The sequence below is a fragment of the Aspergillus clavatus genome, genomic scaffold (genome assembly GCF_000002715.2).
Source record: "Aspergillus clavatus NRRL 1 1099423829805 genomic scaffold, whole genome shotgun sequence".
Classification (NCBI taxonomy): domain Eukaryota; kingdom Fungi; phylum Ascomycota; class Eurotiomycetes; order Eurotiales; family Aspergillaceae; genus Aspergillus; species Aspergillus clavatus.
This window is the reverse complement of record NW_001517094.1, coordinates 4,231,378-4,249,258: the sequence shown is the minus strand read 5'-3', so window position 1 is coordinate 4,249,258 and position 17,881 is coordinate 4,231,378. Positions and strand designations below refer to the sequence as shown.

Below are 17,881 nucleotides of genomic sequence, written 5' to 3'. Positions count from 1 at the left end.
GACGTGTTCGCGCCCCGGGTGGTTTCTGGGAGCATTTTGTGTTTTTGTGAATGTGTTTTGGATCGGGATGTCACTTAGTGAGTTTTTATCATTTGCTTCTGCGGGGATAGGTTGCAGGGTCGCATGCTGAGTATTAGGAAATCTTACTGTATACTCCGTAGCAGTTTTCAAGACGGCATGCGCTGCCTTGGGTACTCCACAGCATGCAGTTACCAACAATGCGGTAAAGAAGGGGCTTTGAACTGCATAAAATAAGACATACCAACAGTTACACAGAACTAATGTTAGATCCAATCTTAAGCCTGATTCGGCTTGGATCTTGACACGCAATGTTCACGACGTCGAGGATTGGCTATAGCACAAGGTCATTTGAGCAGACCTTATGTATCAATAGTTGGCCTCCGTGGAGATTGGGCGCTATTGATGCAGCATTATGCACGCAAATTAAACACATTGCAAGATGGTTCTCGCGCCAGGATTGAGACAAATTAGTGAATGGCTGCGTGGCAGAGAATCGTGGCTGATCAACCCACTGGTGTCGCCACCTCCACATTGAACGTCGATCTCTTGAGCATGAATCTGGGGGGTATGAGAAAATCGGGGGTCAGTTATGATAGGATTCGAGAATATATCATGATGGTGTAAATGCAAAAGTATAATCCTAAAGTGGGTAATCGGTGCACTCGTGAATCGTAACAGGCGACTGCAGTCACATCGCCAAAGACCAAAGACATCCAAGGCAAGAATTAAGCAGACGCCAAATTTTCAAAGCTCACAGTTGAACATGAATAATAGTTGATATAAAAAGCATCCAGTCAATAAGAACCACGCTAATTCATATGAAACGAAAGAGATAGATCGAACATATTGCTAGGAAGTAAATCCCCTAGGTAGGGGCCTGTCGACCCAGGCTCCTTCGCGGGGCCCCAACTCGGGGATCTTGAAATCCACAATACATGCAGCAAAGGAAGGGCGCCGTCCAATGACAGCAGGAAGGGTTTGCGGTAGACCTTTCGCAGAGATGTTGTATCCATCGTTCAAGAACCTGGGTAGGCGGCAGATGGCAGATTGTTGCCCGCCAAAGTCGTCTCGGGTTTCAGTTGGCTTGCGCTTGCGCGACGATTGTGCTGAAAGCAAGCCAGATTCTGTCCGGCTGACTGATAGAGCCGATACAATACTACCATCAACGCCGACGGAGGTAGACCTGCAAGACATGTCGGCGAGCCGCTGGCTGCGTGATGTGAAAGTGTCGATGTCAATGATATTCGTTTCACCAGAGGCACTGAATGCCCAGACCCGGGCGCCTCCAAAAGACGTCTGAAGGCCTAGTTCCACCACATTTTCCATTCGCGCGATCTCCTTTCCGTATATCTTGAAAGGCCACATCATCGCCGTTGGCCGGTAGCTGACGCTGAGGAGGAAATCCCAGTCACCATTCTGGTTCTGAACGAGACTATCTCGACGCTTGGAAGGCCGTGACTGGTCAAGGAACCAGTCTCTTGCCAGGTCGCTGTCACCCATGACGCCGTCACCCTGTCGTTCACGCTCCTTTCGAATCACGTTAAACACATCGAGTGGCACAGAATACATGACGATTCTATCGCCATAGGCGGCCACGACGCGCAAACCCCACTCCAGGTTCCACCCAGACGCGAAAACAGTGGGAATCATGTTGTCTTCAGACACGCCCAAAGTGTTCTTCTCAAACGGTGGAACACAAACTAGAGCCCTTGTCAAACTTGTCGGTCCACCGATCGGGGCATCCGAGCCGATGCAAAGCGAACCTGTTCGTGGCTCGATAAACAGAATATGTAACCCATCATTAACTGGGATAGCTCTGTAGTGATGGCAATGGGTTGCTCTGACCACGCTCAAACTTGTGCTATTGCTAGAAGGAATCCATCGAGTGAAAGATTGGACATCTGTCAGAAGATGGAACTGGCAAGGTGCTCGTTGTTCGCTGTGTGGTCTCTTGTAGCACTCGCACCCTGGCATTCCTGGACCAGCCAGTGAGGAGATAATGCGCAGTTCATGAGAGGTCCCTGGTCGATCGGGAAGAAAGTGGAGAATTTCTGACGGTTGCGACGTTGGAAACTGCTTCTTCTGATTTAGTTTTGTCTTTTCATCGACCCAATGCAACTCAACGCCAGCAAGGGAGCCAAAAGCAACACATCGTCGGCCTGGGCAAATCGATACGCTGCGAGGAGGATCTTCGAGGGAGCAGATATTGCGGAAATAGTGCATCGATGTCGGCTCCAGTCGTCTCATCCTGCTCGGCGTATTCTGGAGGATATCCAAGTCGGGTAAGCTCTTTCGTGACTCGACTAGATCGCAAACCAGTCCTAGACGTTCGCGCAACAGGGCTGCCACAACCATCTTGGGGGTACTCGTATCAATGGTAGCTGAAATCACCTCAACGGGGCAAGTGATGCTCGAAACAGGCGCAATGTCGAAGTCTTTCAATTCTTCAAGCTTTGGCGGTAAATCACTTCCGAAATATCGGGAGAATAATCGATAGACATATATCATGCAGCCACAGGTTACCAGTAAGTAGTTGGAACAGTTACTGACATGGAACTTAGAGGTGGCGAGAGGTCTGGCGTAGGTGTCTGAGATAGCATCACCTCCCAAAGAGAATGGCACACGGTGTTTCGCCGTAGGCTGTCCCTGAGAAAGTCGTGAGAAGTCCATGACTCCAGTCGTCATGAAACCGGCTCTCTCCACGTTCGATTCTCGCCCCGACAAGAGACATTCTGTGGCAAAACGTCTGCTCATTCTCCAAACCAAGCTTTGCTTGTTCAAGTTGAATTTGGTATCGTAGATCTCGCAATCGTGTCGCCAGGCATCCCACCAACCTGCTCGCCTGAGCATTCCCTCCAACAAATCTTCGCATAGACTAACACGCATCCACTGGGAGCACGTCCGTCGGGCATTGTCAAAATCTCGTGGACCGAGCAAATAGAATATTTGTAACAATATCTCTGGGGGTGTGATGTTTGCTGCCGGAACAGGAGACATTTGACAAACCAAAGTAACCCCGGCTGCTGGAGCTGCAGCTGGAATCATGGTATATGCGTGATGCCCCAGACGGAAACGTTTCAAAAGGCGAATTCGCCGTATAGAATTGGCTTCTTCGCTTCGTCTCACCAACTTCCTTCTACAGTGTTTTGGAGACTGAAACTCGAAGAAATAGCCCCAAGGGAAGCCCCGAAGGAAGATACAATATAGTCACTGAGAGAAACAGCGCAGGATCCTATACTTTGAAGACAATATAGGAGAGTCGTCAAGTAAGTCGTCAAGCAGTTGTTCTGGAGATGAAAAGTTCGAGGTTCAAAGAGATCAATAGAGGCAAAATCAACAAACCGCAGCAAACATGGTAAAAACAGAATTCTACTGTTCGCCTCCCCCGGTACCATGGATGAGAATATATATCTCCCCGACATAGCCGTTCTGACGTCGATACCAGATGTCAACGAGGTATAAGCGAATGGCACATAGAATGCATTTTTGTCGGCTTTTTAGACTTGAACCACCCAGGTATGGAGGGGTGGAGCAGTAATCGTAGTGAACTAGTAATGATCCACCCGGTTGTAGTAAAGTCAGACTGTCAAAGACTATCGACGCAGCGTCGATTACTCAATCCGGAAACGAGATGTAAAAGTATGTGTGATTTGGCCAAGATTTTTGGGATGGTATCTGTTCCATGGTATGCGAATTAGTGCGGACCAATTGATTATAGACACCGATTGCTGCTCGCTGGAACAAGCAGAGAGGCAAGTTCGACGGGACGAGGGGTTTCATGGAACCGTATCCTGATTCCCGGGGGTGGACCCAGGACAAACGCTGGGCGAGCGTCAAACTCAGTAAGTAGATGGGCCAACCAGAGAGCCGCTGGCTTCCCGAGCTGGTCTTCCGGGGAATGGGAGGCGAATCTCAGCCTGTATCCTAAATTTGACAACCTTGTACACTCAGCTTATCTGAGAGGCAAAATCGAGCATATAAGAGGATGAAGTGTTTCGTTTTTCTGGTATGCTGGGATAGATGAAGCCTCCAATGATCGGTTCAGGGGTCAGACAAAACCTGAGAGGACAACCTCTCAGACAATGGACACAAAATACCATGCGATGAGTGTGAGCTGTTGAGCGTAGCCGAGGAATGTGAGCATGGAGCCAACGATTGCACGCGGCATGGGTGGAGCTGGCTTCTGGCCATGGTGTGTTGGAGAGTCGAAAGATAGACGCTGGACTAGAAGAAGCTGGCGTAGAGGGTAGATAGATACCATAGATTTGGCTTCATCGGATTGATCACTTGAACATATTGGTGGGGTTCTGGACTTAATGGATAGATAGATGACAGATCAAGCTAAAGGAGCAAAGGCCGATTGTAACAAGCAAGCTTGACTGTGCTTGGATCTTGTCCAAGTCAACATCTTCCCATCTTCCCTTCCTCAATGTCTGTGCCATCAGTCCACGTGCTTGCCGATGCCTGGGACTTCAGGCATGCAATACACATAGCAGCTCTAGCTAAGGCATATCGAGGAAAAATAAACGCTAGACTATTCTGCAAACAAACATACGATTCTGACTTCACATCATCTCATCATTACATTCAGTCTTCCACAAGTTCAGGGTCTAGAACACCAATCCATGATAGATAAGTTTCCGGAAAGTTCGGATCATCTTCCCTGTTCTTGCTCAAGACGACGATGGCGCATCTGTACCTACGAACTACAAGACTTTGTCCATTCTCCATCCAACTCCTGTAGAAGACTTGCGTCTGTTTCAGTTCTTTTAAATGGGCCTCGTAGTGCCTTTTTCACAGGAATGCTGATGTCGGCTTGACTGAATTGCTCACCTCACTTCTACGCGTTATGGGTGGAAAACTTGAGACAATACATTCTTCTATTCATACACGTGGCTATTCCTATTTTCATTCTTCGGGATAATAGCGGGACACGGCCCTACTCCATAGGATACCATAGTCTTTGGCGGATGAGAAATCGACAATACAATGAAAACTGTGTGAACAAGGTCTATGAGATAGAACGCTAGCACGTTGTGGCAAAAGGAAAGCGGCAGAGCAGTAGGACAGTCTAAACTATGGAGTTGGTGAGTGTCAGTCGCATGGCGTGGACTGAAAACAAGAAGTACATTTCAAACAATGAGGCAATAGATAACGAGTGCATTCTGATGAGCCACCGGGGAATCATCCAGACAACCATAATCTCACAGGGTGGTATCGCGATCGTTCATCATGAAGTCATGAAAATAGGGTATGCTTTGCAACGTCAGGGTAGGGATAGTGCTGACTGGATAGGATGGGTATTACAATTAGTATAACATTGATATGTGCAACGGGAGAAACGAATGTGGGCAATGCAATTGCTGAGTGGTGGGATAGGATATCACCGAAGCGCGGCATGAATCAGACAGCAGCTCCGTTGTCGTTAGGGGCTGGAAACGCCTCAAAATCCCCCTGAAACTCGCGCGCAGCAGAGCGACCGGGGAGCCATGCGTCGTTGAGTGGCACAATGAGGCTTGGATTGACATATTTCTTCAATCTCAAGCCAAGTTCATGACCGCCGAGTTGTATTGGGAGAGCGTCACGGTCAAGGCCAGAAGGAGGCGAGAGGGTCGATGACGGTGAAGGAGAGATGTCTCCACCGCCGGGTCGGTCACGGTCAATGCTCTTCAGAGCGATGAACTTCATTAAGGGTTCATAGTGTTGGGCGAAGAAGTAGCTGAACCATAGAGTGATCCCCAACAGAGGCACAAGCAGTAATGAGCGAGTGATAGCTCTCCGCAAGGCAAGCACACCGATCACAGCGAGCTGGAAGACTATCAGACCCACAAACACACGACTGCAGATCATCGGCCATGCCCGCCCAGTGGAGTGTTGCTGATGGTCCATGGCGTACAGGAGTTGGTACTTGTAGATGAATTTGCCAATGGTGAAATATACCAGACCAAAAAGGCAGATCAGCCAAGAACTGGGAAACACGCTGTAGACCATACAAATGATCAAAATGAGGATTGTTTGCGGAATGGAATAGCCGTAGCTGAAAGTTGGGGGTGTTGACAGCTCAGCATAATCACGCGGCGTTTTGGCACTGAGGAAGTTGATAGGGTACATCGCAACACTTCCAAACTCCAGAAGCCGGAAGGGAAACAGTCCCAGGCCCTGCAGCATGATAAGATTGATATAAAATGGCGCGAACGACTCAAGGGACTTCGCTAACGCAAATGCAATGGCTGTCGCATCCTTGAAGGCATCGCGTAATGTCTCCCAGAATTGGTAGAACGTCGTCGCGGTACCGAAGACCGTGAAGACAAGGAAAAGATTGAAAAACGTGAAGAAAAAGTTCTTGGATATGACGGACAGCTCGACATCGCCCCGCGACATCATACCCTGTTGGTTTGAAAGCCCTGCAAAGATGGTCAGTAAAAGTTAGATATGCCGAACGGATGAGGTCAAGACCTACAGTTGTACAAATAAGGAACCGCGACAGTCAACAGCGAGAGGACCAAAGTTGGAAGACCAGTTTGGACAAGCGAACTTAGGATAGGGTTTCGAGCAAGTGCCTCGGCGAGCTGAGGGAACACCTTGTGCAAGGTCTCGAGCTCCAGAAGATAGGCAACGGGAACCAGGAGCACCGACCAGAAGACAGTCAGGAAGCCAATAACTCCCGTTATAAACCATGATTGCATCATTCGTCTCGAGCGAGGGACATACGTGTTCTTCCAGACGACGTCCGCGGGGGACGGTGCCAGCCTAGCGAACAACTGCATAGGATGTGGATCGAGGATAGCCTGGACCACCATTTGAGAAGCAGCGATAGATTCCATGGTCACAAAAGCCATCTCCGTGGCTGGATACTCCTTGTCACGAGCGACCTGAATCCTCTCGTCTATTCTCCGAAGTTTTTCCTCATAATAATCAATGGCGTCCACCTTGCGGTATCTCAATTTGAGTGGCCCGTACCAGAGACGTATCGTCGGGCGCTGTTGCGAATAATTAGAGACATGATCGCGGTCACTCTCGGAAAGCAGCTGAGTCTGTTCGCTATCTCCATCGAACAACAGGCTCGAACCTCGCGCTTGCTGGCGCGTCAGCGAAATAGAGCTCCCGGAAGGCTTAGGCCTCTTGTACCCGACATGCTTCGTCCACGCCCATTCCAGGTTCCGTAGCATTTTCAAGCGTTCGTCAATGAGATGATCGAGTTCGCGCCAATCACGGCACAAAGTCACGTTCTCAACTTTTCCGACACGGAGCCCTTCCATAAACTCTTTGATCTTTTCCTCTGAAGCCAACTCAGAAGGGATTCCGGAGAGACGAATAGTGCGGTCTGTCGTACTGGTCTGACTCCCAAGGTACTTTTGCCTAATGCTGATAATCTTGTCCGTCTCCTGGACGAGCATATAGATTGCCAGGCCGCTAAAGATGTAGGCAAAAATGACATACATCCATAGATAGTTCGGGTCCGAGATCAACTTCTTCTTCTCTTTCAGACCAACAACATCGTCCGGGTCGTCATGGTCCCAGCCCGGTACTCCATATTTGCCAGTGTACTTGAAATGAATCGGACCGATGATGGCGACGGCGAAGATGAAAACCGCTGTAAGAAACCGAATAGCGTACTTGAAGAAGGAAAGGAACTATCCAGACATTCTCCAGTTAGACCAATCCAACCCACATGGCTAATCTCAAAAGAAAAGCCACACTTACAACGAATGCATCTAACCCCGCCGAACCAAGCACCTGCTCCTCCGTTATCCCAAAGAGAACCGGTATCCATCCAAAGAAACTGTCAGGGAGTTCCGGTAACTGTGACGCAGCGCAACGCTGTCGCCTTCGCGCGGCATACAGTTCTCTCCATTTCGGCCGTAGAATCTATCGCCCCATTGCGCCGTTAGCATACATACACTCCCCGAAACAATCCCATCCCCCCGCCCAACAAGAAAAGAAAAAAGAACATACACAGAAGGATATGAAAGCACTCAGCCCAAGGGTAAGACTAATCACAAGCTGGGTGTATGTATCGCGCTGATTTTTGGTCTGATCGGTCCATTTCCGCTCGTTACCGCCGGTCTGGGCAGCAGCAGCAGCAGTTACGACTGTTGCTAGAGCCGTCGCGGCGGGCTCAGTGAGAGACATACCCCTCAAGATGCTGTCAATCGATATCGAGTCCCTTTATCTCGTTTTTGACATATGGCACACGAGTGGTGTGCGTCACCTCGGGAAGATGTTTTGGACAAAAACAACTGACGTCAGGGACGGGATTGGGTGTGATGAGCGGCCTGCGGACTCGGTAGGGATACAATGGTTCCGGACGTGTTCAAATTAGCTGGGGAGATGCAAAGAGGGATCTTTGATATCTGTGATGAAGTGTCAAGGATCATGAGATTTCAATTTAAGTTTGGCTTCTTTCTTTCCTTAAGCTCGAAGGCGACCGCCAAAGTAGTGCTAGTGGAAATCATGAGTTGTGCACGCTGCTTACTCAGCTACTCCCAGTTCCCAAGTAATGTAATTGGTGTTGCATAAAGTGGCCCTGGTGCTGTTGTTGGTTCGTGCTCTCACCAAACAACAGGCTACAAGTGGGCAACCGTTTCAGAGGATTAGTAGAGTAGTATTTAATGCGGATTCTCATCATTCAAAACATATAGCCCATATGTCCATCTTCCCTTCCAAAAACAACTACTATTGTTATCCAACCATTCTCGAAGAAATTGCTTATGTCTGAGAATGCTTCGAGGCATGTCGGGAAGCATCATAATAGAGATCGAGTAAGCATCCTGCCGACCATGACTGTGTGGGTGACTATGACGAGATTCTTGTTAGCTTTGTCTTCCGACAGCAAATTAAACAAAGACCAGGACTTACAGAGTCCGCGCAGTGAGCGCCGTTCTTGTTTGTAAGCTCCGTGAGACCCCTCCATGGACTCTCTCTCAAAGCACGTTTGCATCCCTCCAGGCGTCGGGTCACTTGCTGGTATGCCTCCGTTCGTTCCTCGGCCGTTTGTCTGCGGACAAGATCAAAATGCAAGAAAGCACGGAGGAAGAAGCCCCGCTGCCAGACCCATTCAGGGCCTTGGTGGTAATTTCTACCCTTGGAGGTTGCGAAGTTGGTCGAATCCTCAGAGTTGTGGTAATCGGGGTGGTAGTTCAGGTCGGACGGGTCCAGCGTAGCAACGCCCATAGGTCCAACGATCACTGAGTCAGCAAGAGCCAGGGTACCCAGTGCTTTCGAGGGAGTGAAAAGGTCCGGAGACACTGTCATGGCGATTGGGAAATTGCCACGAAGCTGGTAGTCTTCGTATGGCTTTCCTGACTTATAGAGATCCTTGTAAATGCCCCTGCGGTTAACGATGCTGGGATCGACGTCGTACTTGCTGTCGTCTTCGGGGTTCTCTGGAACATAGTAGCAGCGCTCAAAGTTCTCCTTGATCTTTGCAGCCCAATCCTTGAAAGTGATGGACGTGCCCTCGCCGAGGTCTACCTTTCCGTGAGGGTAAAGTCCCCGTTCATGCAGGCCGGTGACCCACTTCAAAGCACTATAGGCAAGACCAGTGATTTCGATCGCAGCACCGTCTCGGGGTGTACCAGGAACGCCCTTGTTTCCAGCTTTCTCGCTCTCTCCCATCTTGTCTTGCCAGGTTCCACAGTTGTTCTGATTGCCGCCGAATATGATACCAGTTTCCCAATCCACTTTGATGTCAATCTGAAAGCCTTCGGGTTTCATTTGCATATCGAGCTCCGGGCCTGCATTGTATTCCCGGAATGACATCCCGTGTGCATGTCGCTGGAACACTTCTTGGATAACCTCTGCGACCGTCGATTGTTGCGAGTATGCTCTAGGATCATCAAAAGGAAACCAGGTGTCATCATACGGCAGAAAGCGCCTCGCAACCTTCTCATTCAGGATCTCGATGCCGTTGGGTGCCATTTCTGCGTAGTCCTGGATTGCTTGCAGGAAAAACCATACAGAGTCGCGAGAATTGTACCGCGGCAGCTTACCGCTACTGAGGAGGTTAGGTATCATTCCGTGCTTGAGAACACTAGCAAACGCAAGGATATGCTCCTTGGCGTCGTCGAATCGACCAGTGCAAAGGAAGAGGCCTCTGAGAGAGATAAAAATATCGCGGCCCCAACATCTCGCCCAATCCACAGCGAAATGTGGAAGACCAGCTGCAAGGCTGGGAACACTCTTTGTTGGCCACAAGGATGCAGATTTGACATAACCGGTTTGCTGAACACTGACCATGCCCAGTTGATGAACGAACTCTTGCCCCTGCTTGATCTCGGGGCTAAGCAGCTGGATGCCACGTTTCCAAGCAGCGTTGTAAGCAACTTGGACAATGATCCCGAAGTACCTTGGCAACAGGAAACTAGGAAGATCGCGCACAGCTGCAAATTTCTCTTGCAGCCATTTTGCGGGCTTCTCAAGAGAGGTATAGCCGTCCTTCTTCGCCGCTTTTTCCATTCGATTCACGATGAAATCGAGCGCCCACTGACCTTGCCGAAGATGATCGCAGAGAGGATGACCAAGTGCATTGTTTTTGATGATATCTTCCAGGACGCTCCACCAGCCCTGAAGTCCAGCATAAACCAATGGACCGTAGTTGGGGATGTTGTACACCCCGTCTTGACCCCCACTTAAATCCCGTTCCTCAGCATCGCATCGATAAAGGACAAAATTGAGATCCACCAGATCGAGGTCCGCGAAGGCTTCATCTGCACCCTGACCGAGATGGTTTTCCAATCCTGCCACATGCTCAGCCTTAGGAATAGATGTTTCGTACAGAGCAATTGATCCTGGAACGAAAGTATCGAGAACGGAGATCACGGTATCATCGCCCTGTTGCTCTGCCTTTGTGCCCTCGAATTCGTGAATCCGACTCGGCAGTCCTCGCAGGTATTCCTTGTCCGCCAGCGTCTCCGCCTTGGTGCTGTCGCTCGCATCCACTTCCAACAGCCAGGTTCCAATATGTTTGGCTTGAGTCCCAACAAGATGAGTTGGAGCCAAGATAGCATTGCTGCACTGGCCAGGGAATGCAGTGTGCGCAATCAAGAAGATGCCCTTTCGCGTCTTTGGATGTACTCGGTGGACGGTTATGTATTCTCCGTCATGATGAATATGAGTTTCATCATATCCCTCCACTCCCATCATCGTGTGAAGCTCATTCAGGAGTTTCTTGACACCTCCGATTCCTCCTGTCACAGAGTCACGCTTCACCTCAGCGGATTCAGAGAACTCAGAGAAATAGACTCGCTTGTCGTGGACAAGGTCCACAAGTTTAGGGTATATCTCATCATAGCCCATCACACTTCCAATAGCAGAAGCACACAATGCAACCAGAGCAGCGTTAGGTAATGTGTCTCGTGCATCCCGTTTCTGCGCTGGGGTTTCGTTATCATGAGTGCAATCCATGAATAGTGCTTGAACAGGGGAAGGCCGAATGTGAGAAATCTTTTCTTTTTGGTCAACGTCAGCTGAAGCAATCGCATGACTGCTGCCTGCCGAAGGCAACTCAACGTCGAAGCTTCCTATAGGACGACCACCATGACGGTGGACCAAGCGACTTAACTCTCCAGTACTCCATGCTTGCATGGCCTCACGGATGAGAGAATTGATGCCAAGACGCTTGACGAAGACATAATCGGCTTCTTCAGAGCCAGTGAAAAGCTCGGCAAAGACTGTAAGATTGGGTCGAACTTTGCGGGCTTCGTCCAGCAGGTATTCTGCGACCACCAACGGTGTAGAATGGCAGTTGTCAATGCGGAAACCGGCGAAATATTTGGCCATGAGGCGGGTGTACTTTGCCATATATTCCCAGAGAAAGGGATTGTCGTCGGGGGAGGATCCATATCTGAGTTTCACACAATCGCCCCAGACAATCACCTCGCGACGCAGGTACGCCTTCGAACCAGGGCCGGCGTTATCGCGCATGGCATCAGCGTTCCAGATCCAGCCGTTGTTGACGAGAGCTAGTGCTTTGGGACTGTGCTTCTTGGTGACATCGTTCAGAGGCAATCTGGTGAAGTAGGATTCGATGAGAGGGTTCTCCTCTGTGACCGGACCAAGTTTCGGGCCATGGTCATCGATTCTGACGTATTTGATACGATTGAAAAGTTGGTTCATGATTTCCGCGACATCTGCATTGTACTCCTCATAGAAAGGCAGGTTGACCTCATCAAGGATGGCTGATATAGTCTTCTCGGGATTGTCAATGTCAGAGCTCAGCGAGTCGAACTTTCCGCGCAGGACATTCAAAATTAACAAGCCAAACGCAGGGTCGACTGCGCGACTAAAGCGTCCCAATACCTGCTTGGCAGTAGGAATTGCGTGCTTTCGGATCAGGTCTGCTTGCTGCTTTAAAGACAAGTCGGCAAATTCATTGACCTTCACATGGGCATATTTGCTGGCTGCAGCGCCTGTTGGATCGCCAGCTTGCCACTGCTCCACGATCTTTCTCGTATCGGCTTTCACGTCCACGACATAGTACTGCCAGAGCTGTATACCACTGACGACCTTCTCTCGCAGTGCGGTCATCACTCTCAACAGATCATCCTCAAACTTGAACTCAGTAGGGAGACCGTGCTTCTTGAGCTCTCGGCCGAATTCCAACAAAGCAGTGTCGAGTTCGAGGGCTGCCTCGAGCCACGGGGCAGTCTCCACACTATAACCGGCTTCCGGGTGTGCCTCCAGCCACTTGCTGTTATGCGCGGTATGGTTCCAGACAACATCGGTCAATGATAGAAGTCCATATTCCTTCTCCATCTTCGAGACCATTTCTGCCACATCTGCCTCGCCATTTGGGAATGAGCCCTCGTCAAAATGCAACTGATCGTAAATGCTGTAGGGGGAATTCGAAGCTCCGCGTTTCATCAAGGGCGTGAAATGCACCATGTTGTAATTGCGTTGACTGATGCCATTCAAGTGTCTATCCCAATCCGTGGGATATTTCCCCATGAATTTGGAAAGTACGGAGAATATCGAGAGGGCATTGAGAGGCAGATCTTTCCCATGGAGCGTCAATCTCGGTGCGACATCGATGTAGTGAGTGGGTGTTCTCGTGGGTTCGGGCGTTGGAACAGGGTCAACAGAGAATTCAGGCAGCGGAGAAAAGGTGGTATAGAACGAAAAAGATCCAGGCAAAGTCACGGGGATATCTATTTGGATATTCTTGTTGAAATCGGGCTTCAATCTGGGCTTTAGTCAGCGTACAGGCATTACTGCATTCATAGGGGACAATGTTCTTCCCACCTAAAGCTTCGGTAAACCGAGCGATCAAACTCCTTGCCGCTCTCAGGGATGTTCACCCATAGCGTTCCTTCTCTGCAGATGGAACTGCTTCCCTCAATCACGAAGCGAAGCAGGTAGGCAGGCTCAGTGGGTGCTGGGAGGTAGATGTATCCTCCAGGCACATCAGGAGATCCATCGTCTTTCAAAGGCAGCAGGTAAACCTGCCGAGGAGATGACATTGATTCTTCCAGATGATTTGGGGGAGCAATTTATGCGAGACTGCGGTGGCTAGCTTTGTATTGTGCGTGCTTGGATGCTGCTCACCGAGTAATCGTCTGACGATGGGACTGCCGGAGGAGAGCTTGTCAGCGTGCGGACTTGTGATTCTGTCTCAGTTGAGATACCCGAGGAATCCGCCCGTCAACGGAATAATAGCACAGTGAGATTGGGAAGGATACCTACAAGACAAAAAAAAAAAAAAAAAAAAAAAAGGAAAGCAAATGAGATGTGCCTTAAGGGACAAAGAAAGCAGTGCGAAGGCTTATCAACGTTTTTGTTGTGCCTGGACCATTGTTGGCCGCCCCGCGAACCGTGTGAGTGTGACATCATGCATCCAACCATTTCCTGGCAGCGGGGAAGAAGATGGTCTGGAACACAACAGCGCACAACCACAGGACTCCATGCTGCATGCTTGGTGAGCTGGTCTGAACACAGGACACATAACAGAAGAACAGGCTACTGAGATTGAATGATTTATCCTTAATGAATCCTGTCAACAACATGAAAGATGGAGGAAGAATATAGGCAAAATCAATTAGACGCGACCGTGCCTCATTGCGCTCTATACAGGAAGTACTAGTAATTAATTGTTCCCCTGTTGTTCTCTCCGCGCCAGAAAATGCCCCGTGTCAAATTGTTCTCCATCCAGCCCGACAATCCCAAAATCAATAGGTAGTTAAGGTATTAAAATAGATATGTACCATGTTCTTCTATAGGTAGTGTTGCAGTCGCTTATAACCTGGACATGACAGCCTGGCTGGCGCCACCGCCCTTCACGCCGTCCGGACCCTGTGCGCCACCACCGACGCAGGATGAGTTCGGTTGACTATCACGAGGAGAGGAAGATCCAGTCAATCACCACTCGATAATGGACAAGGGGAAAATGACATAAGGTCAATATTTACCGCTCAATGTAGGATGGAATATCAGCAACAGACATGGAGCCCTCAAGAACACCTAAGGATTGATTAGTGATCTGCCACGGCCAAACCGCTGCATGTAGGATAAGGGGGTACTGACGATAAACTGCAGTAAACAGGGGAAACTCGTCCTCCAGACGCTGCTTTTTTAGGAACCGGTTCACTTCAACCGCAGTCAACGTGCCCTGGAGCTTCTGGCCATTGAGCTCGGTTTCCTCGATTTTTTCAATGGGCTGGTTCCTCTGAACGCTAAGCTTAGCGCATCGGAAATTGCGTCCACCGCTACAGCTGGTAATCAAATCGGCAACTCCAGCACTTTCTTCGGTGAAGGTTTTCGCGTCAATCGTGGCGCCGAAAAACTTCACGCCAAACTTGACCATCTCGAGCAGGCCGACTCTCATAATGGCAGCTTTGGCGTTATCACCCCATCCCATGCCATCCACCCAGCCTGCAGCGAGCGCGACAACGTTTTTCAGAGCCCCGCCAAGGGAGACGCCTGCAACGTCACTAACCACGCTGATGTGGAAGTATGGGCGGTGGAAGAGGGATTTCAAAACATCATGGTCGACGGGAGGATACTCAGAGGGAAGGGGCCGAAGTTTAACCTGTGAGAACTCGCCGGAGACATCCTTGTGCTCAAAATGAACCACATCCGTATCGGACGCAGTAGGGGAAAGAGTGGGAGACGGGGCTTTGGAATCCATGTGAGGGGGATCGTAAGCAATGCTCGACTCGGACCACTTCTCCTGGGCGACCTCGTTGGCAATGTTCGCTCCTGAGAGCGCGCCGCAGTAGATCCCTAAAGTCTTGCCGATGGTCTCGGAAAACAGGCTAATACCGTCTTCATTCACGTCGACACCCTTGATGCACGAAATACCGCGGGCATAGGGCAAGATGTTACCCTTAATCTGTTCGCAAGTCTTGATGATGAACTGATGAGGTAGATTGAAGATAAGGATGGTGCTGTCCTTGACAGCATCCACCAACGAGGGGTTGGCGCGTAGATTTTCGGGAAGAGCAATTCCGGGTAGATACTTGACATTTTCATGGGTCTTGTTGATCACCTCTGTCAAGTTCTGAGGGCCCTGACACAAGGGCGACGAAGGATCGTAGTGACGTGAAGTCTGGGGTATCTCAACTTTCTCTTCAAAAACCCACATCTGAACTTCTTTCTCGAAAATGCCGTCATTGCTAGCCGTGTTTTCGGCAATGATCTTAGCGATGGCAGTGCCCCTATTTCAACACCACGGTCAGTATCACAGCTCGCACATATGCCGCAGATAGCCTGTAGTATCCAAATATCCTTACCAGTTTCCCGAGCCCACCACAGTGACTTTGTGCTTCCGCTGATAAGGTGCGAGAGAGCCCATCTTTGGTATTCCGTTCGTGACGTTGGCAGTAGATCGAGTGCGACAACCGGAGAAGAATCGAACAGGAGTGACGAAAAGAGGATTTAAACCCCTGGAGTACGTAGGCAATGGCGAAATTTTTCTTATGATTCGAGTGGATTGGAATTGAGACACCGGGGACCGAGGTAGGATGGCCGTGGCACGAGATTCAGGAAAGCAGATCCGACGAGATACCAAGCGTACAGGGGACAGCATCCACGCACTGCTGCAAGACAAATGGCAAATCGCTCAATCAGAAACCCTTCAGTGGCTCTCTGATATAAGTCCGAGATGAAGATGCGGGTTTGGTACCCGTGATTGTGGATCTGTCTTGTCCCGACTCGGCGGCTGGGAGCGCAAAGAACAATCGAAATTTAATACTGGGAATTAAGATAAATGAACGGCGATCAGTTTTTCGGTCAGGATGCGCAGTAGGTACGTCACTGTGCCTAAGCCTGAGACTGGGGGGCAAACCGAAGACGCCGGAGACCAAATGATATAACCTAGGTAACTAGGTAACTAGGTAATAATGATTAGGAACAGGACTAAGGCGAACGGGGTCAACTGTTGTCTGTCTCAACTGAAAAGGGGAAAATCACGCACCGGGTTAGTCATCCAGGCGGTTGACAATCTCGTTATCTGTTATCAGATACTGGTGGGACTAGCCTGTATAAAGACTAGTGCAAAGAAAATGCATTTGATCAGTTCTTGGCTGTGTCGTTTCTGCACTTGACAGTCGCAACAGTATTCTCCCAAGCATATCACTATCAAAATGGTAAGAGCTTTCTTGTCGCAAATCGCGGCTATATGATGCACTGACCCAGAATTCTTTTAGGCTCCGATCCGTTCAATCAAGAAAGCGACAATCGCCAAGAAGCCCTCCAGCGGGAAGGGCATCCCATCCCCCAAAGCTAGTGCATTCGAGGACGACTTTCGGACCACAAAAAGGGATAAGAGATCGATTAAACACGCCAGCTTTGTATCAAAAATTGAGAAGAGCTCCTCGAAGGCTCCAAAGCGCCGGCGCGCTTCAAAGAAGCTCATTGCCAACCTGGAATCACTCGCCGATGCCTTACCCGAGACAGAAATGGAGATGAACGATCCCAGCAATCAAGTGAACATCATCAAACAGAAGACACTTAAGCATAAACCAGGTGCGATGAAGCGCAGGCATAAACTGGAGAAAGTTGAGCGGGATCGGTTTGCGAAGAACATGGCGCAGATGGCCAGTATCCAAACGAATGCAACAGCAGAGGCAGAGTCTAAGGACGAAACTGGCTCAACATCGAACCGTTGGGCAGCGTTACGGAACTTCATTTCTCAAACCATAGAGCAACAGCCAGCCTTTAAAACCAATTCATGAAGATGCCTGCTGTGACGAGAGATGCACAAGTGCAACATTAAATCGCTGCCATCCGGTTGGTTCGAGATGATTCTATGGTTGATTATATAGGATAAAGGCTCTGTTCCATGCGGGACATGAACAGTCGCACAATTTCCTACCTATATTTGGCCAGTGCGGAGGATTCCTCTTCCAGGGCTTTCCGGACATCTGCCGCAATGGAAAAGCTCTAGGACGACACCACCGTTTATCAGGAAATAAAGTACTTTGTTTTGAAGGTGCCGATATCCAAGGCACGGACGTTTTATAGGAACTCCCGTTACTATCGTCGATGGATACCTCGGGGGCCCTCACAGAATCTCTGATCGTTCTCTGTCTTCGAAAAATGCATTGCCTCTTATGACTGTTAGGATACACTTTGTCACTTTGTCTTATTCCCAGAGGACCATATGAAATTCAACCATCCCTTCCAGGATAAAAAAGAAAGTGGTTTACCATTTTCCATCGTTTGCCTTGACCGCTAAGCCAACCCAGCTCTCTATGCCAGGCATATCTTTCTTCCTTGACCCGATGATCCAGTATCCCTCGCATCACTTCCTCTGTGCCTCTGAGACTTAAGCATTTCCAACCAGATCATCCAGCATCCCCTTGCCTGCCGTTGACAATACCGCCTTATCAAGAAGAAGTCTTTGCCCGGCGGATACCGTCGG

At 49.6% G+C, this 17,881-nt stretch overlaps 5 protein-coding genes across 5 annotated transcripts, besides 1 other annotated feature; 1 reads left to right on the top strand and 4 right to left on the bottom strand.

Moving 5' to 3' along the window:
• Positions 1-870: 870 nt before the first annotated feature.
• On the bottom strand, positions 871-3,066 carry ACLA_032310 (F-box domain protein; the record flags this gene model as incomplete). Its single annotated transcript, XM_001269921.1, has 1 exon — positions 871-3,066. The coding sequence occupies one exon, from the start codon at positions 3,064-3,066 to the stop codon at positions 871-873; it is 2,196 nt and encodes a 731-aa protein (XP_001269922.1).
• Positions 3,067-5,424: 2,358 nt separating this feature from the next.
• On the bottom strand, positions 5,425-8,154 carry ACLA_032300 (putative DUF221 domain protein; the record flags this gene model as incomplete). Its single annotated transcript, XM_001269920.1, has 4 exons — positions 5,425-6,425; positions 6,482-7,655; positions 7,726-7,890; positions 7,978-8,154. 4 exons carry the CDS (start codon positions 8,152-8,154, stop codon positions 5,425-5,427), a joined length of 2,517 nt encoding a protein of 838 aa, XP_001269921.1.
• Positions 8,155-8,730: 576 nt separating this feature from the next.
• ACLA_032290 (putative glycogen debranching enzyme Gdb1) lies at positions 8,731-13,481 on the bottom strand (the record flags this gene model as incomplete). Its single annotated transcript, XM_001269919.1, has 3 exons — positions 8,731-8,817; positions 8,881-13,204; positions 13,264-13,481. The coding sequence occupies 3 exons, from the start codon at positions 13,479-13,481 to the stop codon at positions 8,731-8,733; spliced, it is 4,629 nt and encodes a 1,542-aa protein (XP_001269920.1).
• A 228-nt stretch (positions 13,482-13,709) lies between these two features.
• Positions 13,710-13,738: a microsatellite.
• A 684-nt stretch (positions 13,739-14,422) lies between these two features.
• Positions 14,423-16,045, bottom strand: ACLA_032280 (glycerol-3-phosphate dehydrogenase family protein; the record flags this gene model as incomplete). Its single annotated transcript, XM_001269918.1, has 3 exons — positions 14,423-14,478; positions 14,542-15,674; positions 15,750-16,045. The coding sequence occupies 3 exons, from the start codon at positions 16,043-16,045 to the stop codon at positions 14,423-14,425; spliced, it is 1,485 nt and encodes a 494-aa protein (XP_001269919.1).
• A 313-nt stretch (positions 16,046-16,358) lies between these two features.
• ACLA_032270 (FAM207/SLX9 family protein) lies at positions 16,359-17,192 on the top strand (the record flags this gene model as incomplete). The annotated part of the gene is made up of 3 exons (XM_001269917.1): positions 16,359-16,484; positions 16,575-16,604; positions 16,665-17,192. 3 exons carry the CDS (start codon positions 16,359-16,361, stop codon positions 17,190-17,192), a joined length of 684 nt encoding a protein of 227 aa, XP_001269918.1.
• Between the last annotated feature and the right edge of the window lie 689 nt (positions 17,193-17,881).